At 39.6% G+C, this 14,676-nt stretch overlaps 1 protein-coding gene across 9 annotated transcripts in view; it reads right to left on the reverse strand.

Moving 5' to 3' along the window:
• WNK3 (WNK lysine deficient protein kinase 3) overlaps nucleotides 1-14,676 on the reverse strand; it is a 175,586-nt gene that overhangs the window by 88,724 nt on the left and 72,186 nt on the right. For all 9 annotated transcript variants that reach the window (XM_078364023.1, XM_078364025.1, XM_078364020.1 and 6 more), the window contains exons 8-10: nucleotides 12,293-12,587; nucleotides 10,587-10,780; nucleotides 10,419-10,490 (exon numbers count right to left, since the gene is read on the reverse strand). In XM_078364023.1, coding sequence (XP_078220149.1) covers nucleotides 10,419-10,490; nucleotides 10,587-10,780; nucleotides 12,293-12,587 — 561 coding nt within the window. The remainder of the gene's footprint in view (nucleotides 1-10,418; nucleotides 10,491-10,586; nucleotides 10,781-12,292; nucleotides 12,588-14,676) is intronic.

The following is a 14,676-nucleotide window of genomic DNA, read 5'->3' on the forward strand; positions in this document are numbered from 1 at the left end:
CCCCTATCTCAGACTATATACAAAAATTAACTCAAAATGAATCAAAGACCCAAATTTAAGAGCTAATATTTAAAACTCTTAGAAGAAACCATAAGAGAAAGTCTTCGTGACCTTGGATTAAGCAATGGTTTATTAGATATGACACCAAAAGTATGAAGTAACCAAAGAAAACATTGATAAATTAGACTTTATCAAATTTTTTAAAAATTATGTCACAAAGGACAACATCAAGAAAGTGAAAAGACAACCCACAGAGTGGGAGAATATATTTGTAAATTATACATCTGATAATGATCTAAGTATCCATAATATATAAAGAACTCTTATTACTCAACAATAAAAAGACAAAAAGATACCCAATTAAAAACTGGGTAAAGGGGTTAGGCACAGTGGTTTATGCCTGTAATCCTGGCACTTTAGGAGGCCAAGATGAGAGGATCGCTTGAGACCAGGCATTCAAAACCAGTCAGGACAATATGGCGAGACCTTAACTCTACAAAAAATAAAATAATAAAATAAAAACTGGGCAAAGGATTTTAATAGGTACTTCTCCAAAGAAGATAAAAGATACACAAAAGGCCTATATGCATATGAAAAGACGCTCAACATCATTAGTCTTCAGGAAAATGCAAATCAAACCACAATGAGATACCACATCACACCCACTAGGATGTCTACAATAAAAGACAGATAACAAGTATTGGTAGAGATGCGGAGAAAGGAAGTCTTTTCAACAGATGAAGCTAAAACAATAGGATATTCATACAGGAAAGAAAAAAAGAGCCCTGACCACTTCACAGCATTCATAAAAATGAATTCAAGATGAACCATGGACTTAAACATAAAACTATAAAACATATGAAAGTCTCCTTGTAATCTGGGTATAGGTAAAGGTTTCATGGGCCACAGAAAGCAGTAACTACAATACAAAAACTGATGAATCAGATTTTATCAAAATGAAATGTTTTGTCTCATTAAATGAGAACATTACAAAAATGAATGGGCAATATACAGACTGAATAATATATTTATAAAACATGTATCTGACAAAGGACTTGTATAATCCAGAATATATAAAGAATTTAAGTCCCTAATAAAAAGACAAACATGAGCAAATAAAATGGGCAAATGACTTGAACAGACACTTCACAAAGAAAGATATACAAAGGCCAACAAATACGTGAAAAGGTACTCAACATTGTAGTCATTGGGGAAATACAAATTCAAACCACAGTGAGATACCATTATACAGCAACTAGAATAGCTACAATTAAAAATGCTGGTGAGGGTGTGAAGCTCTCATACATTGCTAGTGTTAGAGCAGCCAATTTGGAAAATTGGCAATTTCTTAAAAAGTTAAACACTTATTCTATGACCCAGCAATTCTATTTCTAGGTATAATTCAAGAGAAATGAAAACATGTTTACCAAGAAAAACTTATATAGGAATGTTCATTGTAACTTTACTCACAATAGCCCAAAACTAGAAACCACTTAGGTGTTTGTGAATAGTATAATGGATAAACAAATTTGGTATATCCATACAATGGAATATTATCCTGCAGTTAAAAAAAGAATGAGCAACTGATACATATACAACACGGATCAATCTCAAAAACATGTTGAATAAGAGAAGCCTGATACAAGAATACATATTATATTATTCCATTTATATGAAGATTTAGAATGGGCTAAGCTAATCTATGGTAAAAAAATTGGCTAGGCATGGTGACTTATGTCTGTAATTTCAGCACTTTGGGAGGCCAACGTGGAAGGATCCCATGAGCCCAGAAGTTCAAGACGAGCATGGGCAACATGGCAAGACCCTGTCTCTACAAAAAAAATAAAACTTATTATATAAGTAGCTGTGGACCCAGCTACTCAGGAAGCTTAGGTGCAAGGATGGCTTGAGCCAGGTCGAGGCTGCGGTGAGCCATGTCTGTACCACTACACTCCAGCCTGGGCAACAGAGCAAGACCTTATTTCAAAAAACAACAAATAATCAACAGTGGTTGACTCTAGTGGGTGTAGAGAAGACTGACTGGGAAGGGGTATGAGGGAACTTTCTGGAGTAATGGCAATATTCTCTATCAGGTGGCAAGCCACAGCCTTCAGGCCAAATCTGGCACACCACCTGTTTTTGTGAGCAAAGATTTACTGGAACACAGCTGCACCTAATTGTTTACATATTTATGGATGTTTTCATGCATACAACAGCAGAACTGGATAACTGCAACAGAGATTATACAACCTGCAAAGCCTACATTATTTACTATCTAGACCTTTACAGAAAAGACTGGTAACACCTCTTCTATGTCTTAATAATGGTTGGGGTTACATAGGTGTAAGCATTTGTTGAAACTCATGAATTATGATTTATGCATTTTACTATACTTATATTTCAACTAAAAACATAAATACTGAATTCCAGCCAATGATATGTATGCTGAAGTATTTATGGATGATGTATACTGATATTAGCAACTTCCTCTAAACTGAAATGCACCAGAAAAATAAAATGGATTAATAAAGGGATAAAGGGATAACTAGATATGTGATAGAGCAAATAAAGCAAAAGTGAACTGTATAATTTAGATGTTAGGTATTGGGTGTTCATGCTACAATTTTTTTCAATATTTTGTAGATTTGAAGTTTTTTCTTATTAAGATGTTGGGGAAAACTTTTTAATTAGGTAAGGAAAGTATACAACACATGCTATCTGCCCATATAATGAACACTAAAATCCAGAGTGCTTTGTTAACCTACATCTGTGTATTGTAGGAAACCAAAAAAAAAAAAAGGAAGAAGAAAAGATGCTTTGTTAAATCGCTTAATCTAAAATAAATAAATCCCAGAATAGTATACCCTGTCTGAAGAAACTTCAGCTACAAAGATCTTTATTTATTCTCGCTCAGTCCTGTTAGGAGTCAGAACGCACATACTGGAATCCATTATAATTTATGCCCTTAACGAAGAGGAGATTTTATAAAATACATAATACTTGAAGTAATAGCTGTTTGGTAGAGTAATATATTATCACTAGAAAATAATGAGGCCAGGCACAGTGGCTCATGTCTGTAATCCCAGTACTTTGGGAGGCTGAGGCAGGTGGATCACGAGGTCAGGTGTTCGAGACCAGCCTGGACAATATGGTGAAACTCCAACTTTACTAAAAATACAAAAATTAGCTGGGCGTGGTGGCTCATGCCTGTAGTCCCAGCTACTCGGGAGGCTGAGGCAGAAGAATCGCTTGAACCTTGGAGGTGGAGGTTGCAGTGAGCTGAGATTGCACCACTGCACTCCAGCCTGGGCGACAGAGTAAGACTCCATCTCAAAAAAAAAAGGGGGGGGGCCGGGCGCGGTGGCTCACGCCTATAATCCCAGCATTTTGGGAGGCCAAGGCGGGTGGATCACGAGGTCAAGAGATCGAGACCATCCTGGTCAACATGGTGAAACCCCGTCTCTACTAAAAATACAAAAATTAGCTGGGCATGGTGGTGCACACCTGTAGTCCCAGCTACTCAGGAGGCTGAGGCAGGAGAATTGCTTGAACCCAGGAGGTGGAGGTTGCGGTGAGCCAAGATTGTGCCATTGCACTCCAGCCTGGGTAACAAGAGCGAAACTCTGTCTCAAAAAAAAAAAAAAGAAAAAGAAAAAGAAAAAAAAACTCATACAGCACCTTAAAAGGTAAATAGAAGGACCTCAAAGTATTTTATTAGCCAAATAATAAATTCAGTATTTCAGATATGCCTCAAGCAGGGCAGAAGAGCAAAAACAGTAAGTCAGATTCTCAGTTCTTTCCTTTAATTAATAATTAACTCAATCAAAGGCTGGGTACAGTGGCTCACACCTGTAATTCCAGCACTTTGAGAGGCTGAGGTGGGTGGATCACTTGATGTCAGGAGTGTGAGACCAGCCTGGCCAACATGGTGAAACCCTGTCTCTACTAAAAATACAAAAATTAGCTGGGCGTGGTAGCAGATGCCTGTAATCCCAGCTACTCAGGAGGTTGAGGCAGGAGAATCCGCTGAACCCAGGAGGCAGAGGTTGCAGTGAGCCGAGATGGCACCACTGCACTCCAACCTGGGTGACAGAGCAAGACCCTGTCTCAAAAAAAATAAAATAAAATACCATAAATCCCTGAGTTAACTAAATCTCACTGAAGTCATCATAACCTTTTTCTCTAATTCTGGTGGGGAGGATAACTATCTTACAAAGCAGATGGGTAGTAAAAATGATGGAATATGCTGGGTTCAAACACTAGCTCTTGTGTATGACACTAGAAAAGTTACTTAACCTCTATGAACCTCAGTTTCTTCATCGGTAAAACAAGGTAGCAACGGGATGCCTAATGGTTGGTGTGAGGATGTACATGTAATGCCTTTGGAATAGTATTTGGCACGTAAGAATCACTCAACAGTATTATTTCACTAAGGCAAATATTTTATTATAAATGTAGAACAATAAGAAAACCATAGGATCCAAACATTTTAGGACTAAAGGATCTTGGAAAGCTATACTTGCCTCCTTGCTGTTTTCCAAATATGCCAGACAAACTTCTTCCTTAGGGCCTTTGCACCTGTTATTCCCTCTGTCTGAAATATACATTACTGACTCCCTCACCTCATTCAAGCATCTGCTCAAATATTACCTTCTCAGTGACACCTAATCAGATGGCCACCTTCCTTAAAACTGCAACCTACCTTCCTCCTTTTCCTGCTCTACATTTTCCTCAAAGTACCTTGTACTGTATAATTTCCTTTTTATAATGGTTATTGACAATCTTTCTCCATTGGACAACAAACCTCAAGGACAGAAGGGGTTTTTATATTTTATTCAGTTATATCCCAAATAGGTCCTCAAGTTTTTTTTTATTGTCATCATCTGGTCTAATCCCTTCACTTTACAGATGAGAAAATCTAGACAAGACCTGAATCAAGGTCACCCAGGAAGTAAGGAAAGAGTCAGGAATAGGGACCACAACTCCCACTGAAGTGCTTTATCTATTATAGTTCACTATCTTCTTGACCCTTAGACATCACAAAAAAATCACAATCATCCTGATTTTTCTTTGGATTCCTTTGGATTTTAGACAGAGTCTTGCTCTGTTACCCAGGCTGGAGTGAAGTGGTGTGATCTGAGCTCATTGCAACCTCTGCCTCCTGGGTTCAAGCAATTCTCCTACCTCAGCCTCCCAAGTAGCTGGGACTATGGGAGCATACCACCATGCCCACTCAATTTTTGTTTTTTAGTAGAGATGAGGTTTTGCCAGTAGGATTTACCTTTGGAATTTCTTGGCCTTTTAAATGCTGCTGTGTGTGTAACACAGAAATGCTCTGAAAAGCAGTGGAAGCCTCTACCAGAATGCTAAGTGCCAGGAGATGAACCGAAGATTGCTGATTGGAAAGGGCTATCCTAGAGCCTTGATAGTAGGTGTGCTGTTGTAACTGTGGTTCTGATGACCCAGAAGCAGGTGCTAAGCTGTAAGATGGCTGCCACTGCAACTGGTCAGCAGACTGCTGCTGGATGTATGCTGGCTGAAACTGTGCTAGGGTTTTCTGTAGGGGAAAAGTCTGATTGTCATCTAGTGCCTGAAGCACTTGAGGCTGCTCTAAAGGCTGTATTACATATTGTTGTTCCAGGGCCACTAGTTGCAACTGTTCTTGCAAAGGATGTATAATCTGGACCATGTTTGTAATGGTATTTGGAATACCCAGTAATGGTTGAACTTGCTTAGGTGCCTGTGAATGAGGTACCTGCTGCTGGAGAGCAGCATGCTGACTATACTAAGATTGCTGTTTGATTTGTGGGACCTTCCTGAGTAGACAATTGATGGGTTTCCTGTGCTTGTCTATGAGATGAATGAGTCATCTGCTGCTGCTGCTGAATGAAAGCTAAGTGAGAAACCTGGCTTGGTGCTAGATGTGATTGGGAAAGCTGTGCTGAGAAATGTGTGGGCTGGATCTGTGCCTGTGAAGAGGCCCGCTGAATAAAGGACATCTGCTCAGGGTTTTGAAGCTGTCCTTCCATTGCCCTCTGAGACATAATGCTAGTTGACTGGGCCTGAGCTTTTAGCTGCTGGTATCCAAAACTGACATCTGCTTGGGATGGAGTTGCTGAAAAGTGGACATCAAATAAAGGCTCAGTAGAATGTGTCTGTGTATCTAAGGTTGGTATTAAATACATCCTTTGTTCCAATGTTGAAGAACTACCTTGGGGTTGTGTTAAATAGGCTTATTGCTCAAAAGCCCATGCTACAAATGGTGGCACAGAGTATACTTTCTGATCTGCAGAGTCTGCCATGTGTACTCGCTAGCTATCATGAGGGCTTATTGTATATACCTGCTGGGTTATGAAGGTTGCATGTTCAGTTGTCTGGATGGTGTCAGCAGTTTGTGCCAAATAAGATACATGCTCAAGAGACAGTGCCTGATAAGCAGGCTGTTCCATAGGTTGCACAGGGTAAGCTGCCTGGATTGCATACCCTGCCTAGTCTGGAAAAGGTAACTAAAGCAGAGGTTGCACTAAATAAGCAGGCTGCACAGTGAGTCAGTGCCAAATACAAGGGCTGTACTGCAGCTGGGACTGGATAAGAAGACTGCATAGAATATGCTGGCTGTGATCTCGGTGGCTGTACAGTGTAAAGAGGATGCTCCAGGACTGGCAGTTGGCAGTGAATAAACAGTTTATGTGGTGGAGTCTGATTTGGGTAAGTTGGCTGTGATAAGTAAGAAGTTTGTTCCTAGGGACATATCACAAAGGGCAGCCGCTCAGGAGCCTTCAATGGGAAGGATCATAATTCTGCAGGTGGCCCTGCATAAGCGTGTTGAACAGAGTAAGAAGGGTGTTGCAGGGGCTGAATGACACTTTCAGTACCTCTCTTTGGCTGCTGCTGACTTGCAAGAGCTTCAGACTCTTGCAGAATACAATCCTGCAGAACATTTTTCTGTGGAGATCCCAAAATCTTAGGTTGTAAAATTAATGACTGTTGCTGAATAGAAGCTTAGAAACAATGCTCCTTCAAATGCATGGTCTGGCTTTGTGGCATGGAAGAATCTGAAGTTAGAGACTCCTGATGTACTACTGGACATGACTGTGAACTGAATGTATCTTTTGTGAAGGCTGATGGGCCCCTGAATACCCCCCAGTGAAATTAGAAGGGAGCTGAGCTGTACCAGCAGCATTCTGTGCGTTGCTCATGTGTTAAACAGAAGAATGATTCAACAAAGTTTGAGTGATTAACTAGTAAGAAACTAGAAGTCTGACTGGCATCTGGTGCTTTGGTTAATGCCTGATTCCCATTTCTAGGATCACACTCAAGTTGAAGAGCAACTGTTGGATACTGGGAGGTCATCTGTGAAGCAGACAATGTCTGAGGAGAAATTGCAGAAAGACTGGTTGTGGCCAGGCATGGTGGCTCACGCCTGTAATCCCAGCAATTTGGAAGGCCAAGGCAGGCAGATCACTTGAGGCCAGGAGTTCAAGACCAGCCTGGCCAACATGGCAAAACCCTATCTCTACTAAAAATACAAAAATTGGGCAGGCATGATGGTGTGCTCCTGTAGTCCCAGCTACTCGGGAGGCTGAGGTGTAAGAATCACTTGAACCCAGGATGTGGAGGTTGCAGTGAGCTGAGATCACACCACTTCACTTGAGCCTGGGTGACAGAACAAGATTCTGTCAAGAAAAGAGAGAGAGAAAGAGAGAGAGAGAGAGAGAGAGAGAGAGAGAGAGAGAGAGAGAGAGAGAGAGAGAGAGAGAGAGAGGAAGGAAGGAAGGAAAAGAAAAGAAAGAAAAAGAGAGAGGAGAAAGGAAGGAAGGAAAAGAAAAGAAAGAAAGAAAAAAAGAAAAGAAAAGAAGGAAGGAAGGAAGGATTGGTTGTGAAACTCCAATAACTGAGAAGTCTGAAGTCATAGGTTGGGCTGAAGTTTTTCCTGCTCCAAAGGCCAGCTGCAGGTACAAGGAGAACTCAAATTATAAATGCATATACTATGCCCATTTTAATGAGACTGTCCCAGACAGATTGATAGAGAAAATAATGCTATGTTCCAAAAATTTCAGCAAATTATAAAAAATTTGACAGGTATATCATTAGTCCTATAAAAATCCTAATACCATGAGTAAATGCTAGTTGACTGAATATACTAAGGGGTTGAGACCAGTCACAGCAATATATCACCCATGGTTTCTCATTTATTGCACGTACTACGTAACTCATTTAAACCCTGGCAGAGATTCTGAGTATCTGAATCTGACACCATCACACACCAGACAGTGGAAGTCCCATAAGAAAGCCCAAAGGATTTGAGTATCATTCCTAAAATGAGCATAGATACTCTCTCAAGAAGAGAGAGTTGGCAGAAATAAATACAGATTCGCTGCAATAATGCATAGAATTTGGGCTACCATGCTCATAAAAAGACCCATATAATCAAAGTTCTTGCTTATGTGGCTTCTATATATTAGGTAAAAAGGGCAGGCTACAAAATTCAAATGTACATACTATACATGTGTATATATAAATAAAGTTATACATGTGCACAAAGAAAAACAGATAAATCTAAAGGCTATACCTCAGACATAAACAAGTTGTCTCTAGCTAGAGAAATAAGCAATTTTTCACTTTCTCTTTTATAACATTATGGGATTTATTTTAAAATAAGCAAATAATACTTTGATAATTAATTTATTTTTCTTTTATCGAGACAGAGTCTCGCTCTGTCACCTGGGCTAGAGTGCAGTGGTGCAATCTCAGCTCACTGCAACTTCCGCCTCCGGGGTTCAAGCGATCCTCCTGCCTCAGCCTCCTGAGTAGCTGGGATTATAAACGTGTGCCACCACGCCCAGCTAATTTATTTTGTATTTTTAGTAGAGATGGGGTTTCACCATGTTGGTCAGGCTGGTCTCAAACTCCTGACCTCGTGATCCGCCTGCCTTGGCCTCCCAAAGTGCTGGGATTATAGGCATGAGCCACTGTGCCCAACCTAAAATTTAAAAAAATTTTTGTAACACATTTTAAAATAAACATACCTATATGCTTATATAGTTGAACCTAAGTTAAATTTAAGCACCCACTCAACACATTTTGCATTATAGGCTTAGAAAGAAGCAAATCAAACTACAACATGAGCTTAATTACAACTAGGAACCATATCACTTATAAATACTAGCCAAATATCTGGCACCGTTAACTGTATCAAACTAAATCTACCCCTAGCAGATGCATGTACTTTAAATGCATCTGTCATTTGTGAAGTACATGCTTTCCCCTACAAAACTGAGTTATTTGAGGGCAAGGATCATGTTTCTTTTACTTCATATCCCCAGAAGGTAGCAATCATTAAAAATTTGATGATGAACTAATAATATACTAATTTCTTAAAGATACACCAGCAGCTACCCAAACCAGGCATTCTCTGTTAGCTAGCAGCTAAACAGGAACTTAGATCATCTCACTCCCAGAGAGAGAAGACACATGCAAGGTATGGTGGGAGGTGAGGGGAGAAAACCAGGTAACGGCAATGAAAAATGCAACCATGTATCCAGAGTCCATAACCTAGGAAACCAGGATACAGTCTTAATATATGAACTCACACACAGACTGTTAGTTAACTCTTTGTCAGAAATGAATAATGCTGACTTTAAGAGTTTTAAAGACAGGCCAGGCGTGGTGGCTCACGCCTGTAATCATAACAATTTGGGAAACCGAGGTGGAGAGATTGCCTGAGCTCAGGAGTTCAAGACCAGCCTGGGCAACACGGTGAAACCCCATAACTACTAAAACTAAAATGCAAAAAATTAGCCAGGTATGGCAGTGTGCGCCTGTAGTCCCAGCTACTTGGGAGGCTGAGGCAGGAGAATTGCTTGAACCTGGGAGGCGGAGTTTGCGGTGAGCCAAGATTGTGCCATTGCACTCCAGCCTGGGGGACAGAGCGGGACTTCGTATTAAAAAAAAAAAAATTCTGAAAAACAAACACTTATTTCCCCCTCAGTAATCAACATGAACCAAAACAAGTCAAGAGTTTAGATGAACATGCTATGAAAATCTGTGAAATACTATTTCTAATTAACTGCAATAGACATCCTTTCATGTTCAAACCAGGCTGGAAAAATTTAATACAAATAACAAATAATCATTAATAAGAGGAAGAGATCAATCCTAAATAAATCTTTTGTCCACATACACTGAGCTCTCTATTTCTTCTCCAATTATACAAGTAGTGTCTCCAGATTCTGGTTACACAATGTTAGGCACACTAAGAGTAATGCCTTGGGTAAAGGAAATTAAAAAAAACTTACAGCTTTCAGTGACCTTTCTCTAAACTATAACAGATTTATAAGAGAATCTTTGCCTGTCAGAAAATCTAGGCAGTGTTAAATTTGTTTAAATGAATACAGAGCCTCTAAAATGTGTCTTACCTTTATCTGTGGAACCTTCTGAACAGTTAATGGGGAAACCTGGGGTTGAGTCAGTTTTGGCTGCTTCTGTAACTGTTAAAATAAGGGGAAAAAAAGATTAAAGATAAACTTTCCCATTTATAGTAAATATACTGATTATATATTTTAAAATATAACAGTTCACCTCACCCCTGAAACTTGCTGGTAATGTCCTACTAGTTGCTGAGATGAATAAATTTGCCCTGGAACATTTATTTCAGCCTGCGGGATGTTAGAAACCATTTGAGAGCCCATCATTTGATTTGAGGAATAGGCTACACTGGGCTGACTTGAAGTATCTGAATGTATAACTGATGCAGCTCCTGTCTCAGACAAATTGTCACCTATAACAAAGAAAATAAGTAACAGGTAGAAGGGAAAACTTGAAGCACAAAATGTCCAAATGGTATAGGTAATGGTGTCTCTTTAATGGCTTTTTCACTCTGAGAACTTGACATAGCTTCAAATAAAATATTTACACTATAGCATTAATCAAAAACCAGCAATTAAACTCTGTATCAAACAATGAAATGTTGATATTGTGGTATAACTAAAATTTTCTTAGCAAAGCAAACCTAAAAACAGAGCATCAGATAAAAATCAACTCCATTTGGTGGCCATGTCACGTATATCCCTAACTAATCTACACTTGACATTAGGATTTCAGTAAAATATATCATATTCTTTCTGCTGTAACCTAGAATATGGTCTTTGTAGAACAATAGGTTATTATTATGCAAATACTGTGTCCTTCTGGAAAATAAAATGCATTACAGCAGGAAATTAGAAGAATTGTGCTAATTTTATACTTGAGCCTAAAATACAAAGGGTCTTAAAGACTAGACAATTCCTTCTTGAGGAATAAATTTTACCTTTAGTTCTAAATTTTTTTTTTTCTTTTTTTTTGAGAGACAGTCTCAGTCTGTCGTCAGGCTGGAGTACAACGGCACAATCTCAGCTCACTGCAACCTCTGCCTCCCAGGTTCAAGCGATTCTCCCGCCTCAGACTCCTAAGTACCTGGGACTACAGGCATGCGCCACCACACCCGGCTAATTTTTTGTGTTTTAGTAGAGATGGGGTTTCACCATGTTGGCCAGGATGGTCTCCATCTCTTCACCTTGTCATCTACCTGCCTTGGCCTCCCAAAGTGCTGGGATTACAGGCATGAGCCATGTTATCGAGCCTGACCTAGCTCTGTATTTTCTTTATTAAAATATTTATGCGGCTGGGCGCGACAGGTCATGCCTGTAATCCTAACACTTTGGGAGGCTGAGGCAGGCAGATGGCTTGAGCCCAGGAGTTTGAGACCAGCCTGGCCAATATGGTGAAACCCCACCTCTACCAAAAGAAAATACAAAAACTAGCCAGGTGTAGTGGCATGCACTTGTAGTCCCAGATACTCAGGGGGCTAAGGTGGGAGGATCACCTGAGCCTGGGAAGGTTGAGGCTGCAGTGAGTCATGATCACGCCAGTGCACTCCAGCCTGGGTGTCAGAGCAAGGCCCTGTCACAAAAAAAAAAAAAAAAGATTTATGTTGGACCCTCAAAAATGATAATAAGGTCATTTTATTTATACCCTGAACAAAACCAAATGCTAGATATTATAATCCTTCTGCAACTAGCACCTTAGACAAGTCACTTAACAAAACAGTCTATTTCAGGGGTTTTATAAAAGGCTTGATGAAATGATAGATAACAGAATGCTGTGAAAAACACAGTAGTGCTACTTAAGGATAAGCAAATACACAAAAAGGAAAAGAAACAAAATAGCCATTGACCACTGCCCTTCAAAGTAAATAAAGATTAGGAAATATAATTGCATGTTTGTTTGCTTTTAAAAGCTGTAACTGTGTTACCTGTAACAGAGGAGCAGTGCTGCTGTGGTTTTCTTTGTAGAATCTGTTGTCTAACATGTTGATCAACTTCAGTTTCTTCACATTCAGCCCCAGTTTGCTGAGTGGGAGCAGGGGGCAAACTTGTATTCTGGGGCTGAGGGAATACATTCCCCACAGACTTGCACTGAGAATCCCTGCGTTCTTCCAAGCAGCCAGTAGGCTTCTTCTCCCTTGTCTTCTTTATTGGGGTCACCCGGTCTCTAATGGATTTAGCAACAGCTTTGGAATCACTTTCATGAAAGAACCCAGACTTGACCTACAAACAAAACATAATAAGCAAATGACTTCTTTAACATTTAAGACTTTAACTCTTTTTTTTTTTTGAGATGGAGTCTTGCTCTGTCACCCAGGCTGGAGTACAATGTTGCAATCTCAGCTCACCGCAACCTCTGCCTCCCAGGTTCAAGCAATTCTCCTGCCTCAGCCTCCTGAGTAGCTGAGATTACAGACGCCCGCCACCACACCCAGCTAATTTTTTTGATGTTTTTAGTACAGACGGGGTTTCACTGTGTTGGCCAGGCTGGTCTCAAACTCCTGACCTTGTGATCCGCCTGCCTTGGTCTCCCAAAGTGCTGGGATTACAAGCATGAAGCACCACGCCCAGCCAATTTTAACTTTTTTTTTTTTTTGAGATGGAGTTTCGCTCTTGTTACCCAGGCTGGAGTGCAATGGCACGATCTCGGCTCACCGCAACCTCCGCCTCCTGGGTTCAAGCAATTCTCCTGCCTCAGCCTCCTGAGTAGCTGGGATTACAGGCACGTGCAACCATGCCCAGCTAATTTTTTGTATTTTTAGTAGAGACAGGGTTTCACCATGTTGACCAGGATGGTCTCAATCTCTTGACCTCGTGATCCACCCACCTTGGCCTCCTAAAGTGCTGGGATTACAGGCGTGAGCCACTGCACCTGGCCTTAACTTTTTTTTTTACTAGCAGTTATTTTATGCCCCAAAATTCTAAATTAATGGTTAATCTATTTCTTTTTTTTTAAAAGAGAAAAAGAAGGGGAAAAAAAGAAAAAGAGGGAAAAAGGAATATTACTTCATTCCTAAAATGGGTTTCAATAATGGCCGATCAATATTTTGAGTGTTTAAAGTGGTTAATGCATATTTTATGTGTTTAAAATGGAGACCTCTATTGTGTTTATTTGTTCTGGCTCTGAGTTCAAATCCTGGATATCGTTATCAATTTGTTGTCTCGTTGAATCTAAATCTCACTATGTGTCTTATGTATCTGGGTGTTAAGATCTCTTATTGTTATATTAATCCTTTTACCCTTGTATCCTTATAGCTTTGAAATCTATTTTGTCAAATGTGAAAATTGCAACTCCTGCTTTTTATTTATTTATTTTTGCTCTCCATTTGGTTGGTACTTTTTTTTTTTTTTTCCAACCCTTTATTTTGAGTCTATGCATATCTTTGGATATACCATTGGATTTTGTCTGTATCTTTTGATTGGGAGATTTGGTTGATTTAACTTTAGGGTTGCTGCCATTTGATATTAACTGGCTATTTTGTCCTTTTGTTGATAAAAATTCTTCTTTATGTTAATGCTCTTTACTTTTTGGTGTATTTTTAGAAAGGATCATACTGGTTGTTCCTTTCTGTGTATAATGCTTCTTTTAGAAGTTCTTGTAAAGCAGGCCTGGTGGTAATAAAATCTCTGAGTACTTGCTTGTTCCTAAAAGATTTTATTTTTCCTTCAAATGTAAAGCTTAAATTGGCAGGATATGAAATTCTGGGCTGAAAGTTTTGTTCTTTAAGTATATTGAATATTGGCCCCCACTCTCTTCTAGCTTGTAGGGTTTCCATTGAGAGATCTGCTGTAAGCCTAATAGGCTTACCTTTATGGGTAACTTGATCTTTCTCTCTGGCTGCCCTTAATATTTTCTCCTTCGTTTCGATCTTGGTGAATCTAACGATTATGTGCCTTGGGGTTGGTCTTCTTGAGGAATATCTTTGTGGTGTTCTCTGTATTGCCTGGGGTTGAATAGTGTTCTGCTTTGCTAAATTAGGAAAATTTTCCTGGATAATGTCCTGGAGAGTATTTTCCAGATTGACTTCATTCTCTCCGTCACATTCAGGTACACCAATCAAGCGTATATTAGGTCTTTTCACATAGTCCCATATTTCTTGGAGACTTTGCTCATTCCTTTTTATCCTTTTTTCTCTATTCTTGTCTTGTCGTTTTGTTTCATTAAGTTGGTCTTCGACCTCTAATACCCTTTCTTCTGCTTGATCCATTCGGCTGTTTAAGCTTGTACATATTTCACTGAGTTCTCGTGTTGTATTTTTCAACTCCATAAGTTCATTTGTATTCCTCTCTATATTGTCTATTCTTTTCAACA

The sequence above is a fragment of the Callithrix jacchus genome, chromosome X, assembly GCF_049354715.1.
Source record: "Callithrix jacchus isolate 240 chromosome X, calJac240_pri, whole genome shotgun sequence".
Taxonomy (NCBI): Eukaryota; Metazoa; Chordata; class Mammalia; order Primates; family Cebidae; genus Callithrix; species Callithrix jacchus.